The sequence below is a fragment of the Scomber japonicus genome, chromosome 18, assembly GCF_027409825.1.
Source record: "Scomber japonicus isolate fScoJap1 chromosome 18, fScoJap1.pri, whole genome shotgun sequence".
NCBI lineage: Eukaryota > Metazoa > Chordata > Actinopteri > Scombriformes > Scombridae > Scomber > Scomber japonicus.
This window is the reverse complement of record NC_070595.1, coordinates 30,779,238-30,786,737: the sequence shown is the minus strand read 5'-3', so window position 1 is coordinate 30,786,737 and position 7,500 is coordinate 30,779,238. Positions and strand designations below refer to the sequence as shown.

At 46.4% G+C, this 7,500-nt stretch overlaps 1 protein-coding gene across 1 annotated transcript in view; it reads right to left on the bottom strand.

The window, feature by feature from the left end:
• kpnb1 (karyopherin (importin) beta 1) overlaps positions 1 to 7,500 on the bottom strand; it is a 25,919-nt gene that overhangs the window by 10,229 nt on the left and 8,190 nt on the right. The window contains 7 exon segments of the mRNA XM_053339047.1: positions 161 to 308; positions 2,236 to 2,366; positions 3,911 to 4,102; positions 5,433 to 5,657; positions 5,785 to 5,886; positions 5,991 to 6,101; positions 7,277 to 7,366. Coding sequence (XP_053195022.1) covers positions 161 to 308; positions 2,236 to 2,366; positions 3,911 to 4,102; positions 5,433 to 5,657; positions 5,785 to 5,886; positions 5,991 to 6,101; positions 7,277 to 7,366 — 999 coding nt within the window.

Sequence of the window (7,500 nt, the reverse complement as noted above, 5' to 3'; positions counted from 1 at the left end):
AGGAGCGATATGAGCTGAATCACACAAGATTCACCAAATACGTCGATATGAATATTCTGACATTATTATAATAAAATAGCTGTAAAATAAACAGCTGTTACCTATAACCCCCCCGTGCCCCCCCCCCCCTCCCCCCCGTGGCCCCTCCCCCTCCTCTCACCTCCATCTGCAGGACCTGCTGCAGTCGCTCCATGATGACGAGCGTTGTCTTCTGGACCGCAGGGTAACAGTCTTTAGCGCTGTTCTTAACGATCTCCATCAGAGCCTCGTAGGCAGCAGAGCGAAGGTTGTTCTGGTGGCCGTCGGGTCTGAACACAAAGAGTTAACATCTTCATCATCACCATCATCACCACCATCACCATCACCATCACCACCACTATCATCATCATCAGGCGTCTGACTTTAACCCTTTAACTCCAAGTCAACGAGTTTCACATCAGATAAACCAAAGCAGTTCATATCTACTAGTTTTCTGTCATAGCGTTCCTGAGGTATGAGCCATGTTTTCTGTCTGGTCAGAGACAGGAAGTGCTGGTCAAAGACAGGAAGTGCTAGTCAAAGACAGGAAGTGCTGGTCAGAGACAGGAAGTGCAGGTCAGAAACCCCCCAGCTGCAGCGTAGAGTATCAGGACCCCTCACACTCAGGAACAGTATGACAGAACATTTGGCGGTTTGGGTTATCGAGGCTTTTCATATCGTGGTGAACCTTGAACACAGTTATCATCCCATGCCAACTCATTACATCACTGTATATTCAGGTTAAATTAACATGTCTGTCTTTATGTTTCTTCCTTTTTAGGAACATTTTAGAGCTGGAATCATAATACTGCCATACTGTGAAACCGGGATATTATTATTACCACCAGAGTCTCATACCGGCCCATGCCTACTTTAAACTACATTATATTCACATGTTGGTTCTTCCAGATGTGTCAAATAAAACTCATAGTGATGTTTTATTAATGTTTAAATGATGAGTCAGAAGGTTGCTCAGGCTTTACAGAGTTAACTTTAACATATAGATGTACATGTCTGGTATTTATAATCATTAAAGGCATGTTGTAGTTTAGTGTTTCAGTGCATCTGCAGCCTCCAGGTCAACTGGTTTAAAGGATCATTGCAAATAAAACTGTATTTATGTTTATATTCTTTATATATTAAATATCTGCATGTATCAGTGTCTATCAGTCAGGCTCTAGTTTACATCTTCACTCTTACAGTCACTCTGCAGTTAAAAGCCCATATTTAGACTTTCTGCAGCTTCACTCTGAACAGGAAGTCCTGCGACAGGAAACCCAGCTGCTGCTGAGAAAACCAACAACTAACAGTCAGTGTGCTTCTATCTGTGTGTGTGTGTGTGTGTGTGTGTGTGTGTGTGTGTGTGTGTAATGATTCCTCCTGTTCATACTGACCATCAGATCCTTCACAATAAACTAACAGGAAGTGTTTCTATGTGTGTGTGTGTGATATGACTGACCATCAGTATGCACCTTCATAATAAACTAACAGGAAGTGTGTGTGCTTCTGTGTGTGTGTGTGTGTGTGTGTGTGTGTGTGTGTGTGTGTGATATGACTGACCATCAGTATGCACCTTCATAATAAACTAACAGGAAGTGATGGAGGACTAAACCCACAGTCCTTCTGTGGAAACATTTAAAAGTTGATCTGAAGCTTCAGTCATCAGAAAGAAAGATGGAAGAAGGATGAGTGTGTGTGTGTATCAGTGATAGTAAGTTAGTGTCAGTGTGAAGCAGGTCTCAGATAATGTGGTTGGTTTGTACATCACGATCAGCGTGGTGCATGATTTATCATCACAGACCAAACACACACACACACACACACACACACACACACACACACACACACCAGTGTTCATTCACTACTGACAGAGAGGACAGGTGATGGACAGGTGAGGGACAGGTGAGGGACAGAGAGGACAGGTGAGGGACAGGTGAGGGACAGGTGATGGTCAGAGGGGACAGGTGAGGGACAGAGAGGACAGGTGAGGGACAGAGAGGACAGGTGAGGACAGGTGATGGACAGGTGAGGGACAGGTGAGGACAGGTGATGGACAGAGAGGACAGGTGAGGGACAGGTGATGACAGAGAGGACAGGTGAGGGACAGAGAGGACAGGTGAGGGACAGAGAGGACAGGTGAGGACAGAGAGGACAGAGAGGACAGGTGAGGACAGGTGAGGGACAGAGGGGACAGGTGAGGACAGGTGAGGTGTCTACCTGTCTGTGGTCTCCAGCAGTTTCTGGACGATGATCTCGAAGGAGGAGGACAGACAGTAGGTGCTCGGCTCCTCTTGGTCCTCGGCTGCGTCTGTGGCTTCGTAGGCGGCTTCAGCCAGAGACGAGAAGGCCTGGAGACCAAGAGACGGGGTTACTACAGGTCAGTACAGGTTACTACGGTTACTACAGGTCATTACAGGTTACTACGGTTACTACAGGTTACTACGGTTACTAACGGGTCATTACAGGTCATTACAGGTTACTAACGGTTACTACAGGTCATTACAGGTTACTACGGTCAGTACAGGTTACTACGGTTACTACAGGTCATTACAGGTTACTACGGTTACTACAGGTCATTACAGGTTACTACGGTTACTACAGGTCATTACAGGTTACTACGGTTACTACAGGTCAGTACAGGTTACTACGGTTACTACAGGTCACTAACGGTTACTACAGGTTACTACGGTTACTACAGGTTACTAACGGTTACTACAGGTTACTAACGGTTACTACAGGTTACTACGGTTACTACAGGTCATTACAGGTTACTAACGGTTACTACGGTTACTACAGGTTACTACGGTTACTACAGGTCATGACCTCACTGCAGGAAGAGGAAACAGTTAAAGGATGAAACGTGGAGCTGATGCTGAACCAAACATCTGAACTTCAGAGCAAAATCTAATATCACAATTAGTGCTGTCAGCGTTAACGTATTAATCGTGATCAGATTAATGCAATTCATAACGTGTTAATTTTTTTAATCTCATTTTAATGTGTCAAGCCTTTTTGTCCCTTCTACTCCCCTGTAGACGGCTCCTCTAGCTGTAGCGCTATGCTTTGAAGTGGCCTCCTGCAGTAAACCTACCGCGCTGATGGAAAGTAAGAGAGCTACTGGACTTTTGAACGGCTTGTTTAACTTTAAAACACTTCCAGACGCTTCAGTTGACAAGTCAAAAGTAAAATGCAACCTGTGTCAAACGGAGTTTAACTACCACCGGAGTACGTGGAGTTTGAGTTAGCACCTCCACGCTAAACACCCAGGTGCAGCCAAGCCAGCCTCAGCTCCACCAAAGGACCATTTTGGAGTGTGGGAGTCGCAGCAGATCCGTGATTGATTCCCAGTTAAGACACTCTGGTAAGAAATGCTTTACATTATGGGCTTAAAACTGCCTTCAAATGGAAAATAACAGGATTTTAAACAAGACATTCAAAACGCCATTAATCGCGATTAACTATGGAAACTCTGCGATTAATCTCGATTTAAAAAATTAATCGTTTGACAGCCCTAAAAATAATATTTTAGACCAAATACTAAGATATCAATATTACAACAACATCATAGAGATGACTGTCGATGCTTTCACTAAATGTGGGTCTCCTCTCTGCTCTGACTGCAGCTGTGTGAGGCTACTGTGAACCTGACCGCCTGTGAGTGCTTTGGGGCGGGGGAGGGGCTCAGGGCAGCACCCACTACTCGTTGAGGACAGTAACGATACGTGCTTTCACTTCAGAGTCTCAAATAACACCAGAAAAAGTCACTATGAGGGTTTTCTGTCTAACACTTCTTCTTTAACTGGATGTTTGTGTGAAGAGCTGGAGGCTGATCAGCACGGTGATGAGGTCGTGAGTGTTCACCCCCCCCCCCCCGGCGGCCCCCCCGGCTCACCCAGCAGACGTTGGAGGCCACTCTGGGTTCGGCCCCCAGACCCTCGATGAGACACTGCAGCAGTGGAGCCAGGTAGATCTCATTAATGGCGGCTTCAGGCAGCAGCTCACAGATCCTCCCCACCGTCCACGCCGTCGTGTCCCTCACCACCACGCTGGGGTCCTTCATCAGCTCGATCAGGGTGGGCATCGCCTGGGGGGGGAGGAGGGGGGTCAGGGGGGGGGGGGGTTAGTGAAACACAGCTGAGCTCATCATAAAGGTAACCAGTCATCCATTTAATGAGCAACGAGCCGACAGCACCGATGCTAAATTAAAACATCCTCCGTTTAAAGACGAGCTTTTATTCTGAAATTCACCCGACAAACTAAATGCCAGCGTCGCCATGGCAACAACCTTAAATATAGAGCTAAAATCTGCTTTAATGTAGAAAAATAGAAAGTGTCCTTTTACAGGATGAGAAGCGTGTGGAGTCTCTCAGCCAGACGAACATATTAAACTCATTTTATGACTTTTAAACTCTAATGAAATAAAACCTTCACTGCTTCATTACTAGAGCTGCTCAACATCCTTTACTGTGTCACTATACTAACAGTCTGTATCACCATGTGTGACTGTTGGACTCATATATAATATAATATAATAGACTATAATATAATAATATATAATATAATATAATATAATATAATATAATATGAGAGATAATAATGTAAAAGCAGGATGTTACTGTTGTAGAGGTTTAAGCTCATTTATAAAGGAATGTAACTACTGATTAGTTTGAACTTTAATAATTTGGTTGTTTAAATAAAATAATCAGAAACTAAAAAGATATAATAATAAACTGAACTAATATAATAACTAATAACGCTCAGATCTAATTTAATGTCTTAACTCCAACAGGTGAGACACTTTTAGAGCTGGAATATCAAACATTAACTTCTTTATCACGCTGAAACCCCCCGGTGACATCACACCGAAGGCCCCCCGGTGACATCACACCGAAGGCCCCCAGTGACATCACACCGAAGGCCCCCCGGTGACATCACACCGAAGGCCCCCCGTGACATCACACCGAAGGCCCCCCGTGACATCACACCGAAGGCCCCCCGGTGACATCACACCGAAGGCCCCCCGGTGACATCACACCGAAGGCCCCCAGTGACATCACACCGAAGGCCCCCAGTGACATCACACCGAAGCCCCCCCGGTGACATCACACCGAAGGCGCCCCCGGTGACATCACGCCGAAGCCCCCGGTGACATCACACCGAAGGCCCCCCCGGTGACATCACACCGAAGGCCCCCCCCGGTGACATCACACCGAAGGGCCCCCGGTGACATCACACGGAACCCCTGGTGACATCACACGGAACCCCCCCCGGTGACATCACACGGAACCCCCCCCCGGTGACATCACACGGAACCCCTGGTGACATCACACGGAACCCCTGGTGACATCACACGGAACCCCTGGTGACATCACACGGAACCCCGGTGACATCATCATCTCCCTCCTCCCTCTCACCTGGATGACGAGGGGCTTCAGCTGGTTGAGTTCTGGTCCCTCCAGGATGGAGCCGAACGCCATGACGGAGGCGTCACGGTAACGCCAGTCCGGGTGTTTGATGTTCTCTTTGATGAACGGCAGAACGTGAGGAACCACGTCGTCCTCGCAGCACGTCGCCAGCAGCATCAGACACACGCCGGCCGCCTTGCACGGGTTCCAGTCGTCATCGTCGTCGTTCTCGTCCTGCAGAGAAGAAAACACAACAGCTGAGCACGGTCCGCTACGGCCCCCGCTCTCCTCAGAGGAACCATTTCACAGGTTCTCTGGGTTCTCCGGGACTCGTGGGAACCGGGTACGGAACCTTTCCTACCTGCTTGGTGAGCGTCTGGGTCAGGATGGGAACCAGGTACTGCAGAGCTCCTTTAGCGTAGAACTTACTGGTGTGCTCCGGGGGCCGCCCCTGCTCCGAGGCCTGTGATTGGACAGGAGTCAGAGAGAGAACAGAGATTGGATGAGGTGAGAGGCTCAGCGATTGGACGAGAGCAGACATGTGACGGTGAAGGTTCAGGTTCAGACCTCGGAGGCCTCGATGGCCAGGTCCATCTCCTCGTCACACACGTTGGACCAGAACTCGATGCCCTGTAAGGCGACCTCGTCGATGTCGCTCTTCATCGCCTCGATGGTGATCTGAGAGGAAGACGAGCGTTAAAACCTCCAGATTACTGATGATGCTCTCTCTCCTTCATTAACACTATGACTGGTTACTGGGACCTAACCCTAACCCTTAGCTGCTGTTATCATGAGTATAAAACCTCCAGATTACTGATGATGGTCTCTCTCCTTCATTAACACTATGACTACAGGGATGTTAGCTGCTGTTAGAAAGGCAAGGCAGGTTTATATATATAGATCATTTCATACACAACTGCAACTCAATGTGCTTTATATAAAACAGAAAAACATGTACCGTAAATCCCAGACTATAAGCCCACACTTTGAACTCTGCAGCTTTTACTACGGTGCGGCTAATGCATGGTTGGTTTGTTCGTGGGGGGGGGGGGGGGTTACGTACTTTATTAATTTTTCACTTTGCTTCATGTTTGATACACGATGTCGTCCGACTCGTTCATAAAGAGATCGGGAGAGTTCACTCAGTAGCTAACCCCCCCCCCCACCCCTAGATTACTGCAGTAACAGTCAGACTTAGTTTAATAACTTAGAAGTCGCCAAATGACTTTAATGAATTTGGTTAGTTTATATAATGCAGGTTAGTAAAATAAATATGACTTTTATGAGGGTCACAGTTGCGTGCAATCGCAGATGGACCCCCCACCCCATCGGACCAACCCTCGCTAATATCTCATATTACAACGTGGGACACCTGCAGCTTGCACAAGTACAACATTGATTTTCTTTCTAAAATTAGAGCATGCAGCTTTTATTCAGGTGCTCTGTAGTCAGGAATTTACGGTAACATAAATTTAACCCCTCCCCACCCGAGCTCTTAACTTATGCTGCCATAGGCTAACCCCCCTCCCCCCCCATAATAAAAACAAAGTACAGAAAAATAGAAAGACATAAATAAAATGATTGCAGCATAAAATAATAAATTAGCTTTAAAATCATTAAAAGGACATAGTGCAAATGAAAGATTAAAATGTAAAGTGCTTTAAAAGAGCTCAATCATCATAAACTCATAATGTGTATAAAGGTTAAAATAACATCTGAATAATAATAATAATGACATCATAGGTCAGTGATGTCTGATGCAGAGAACCACCCGATGAGCTTCTTTTAAATCTAAATTAAACTCTTTTATTATTTGTAACTTCAGTAAATGAGGTGTGATGTGTGTGACTCACAGCGAACAGAGCCGGTCCCATGTACGTCTCCATGTACTGATAATACAGAGACATGATCTTCACCAGGTTCTGTAAGGCTGCAACCCGCACCTACACACACACACACACACACACACACACACACACACACATACATACACACACACACACAGAGAAACACACACACAGTAACACACACACACACACACACAGAGAGAGTAACACACACACACACACACACACAC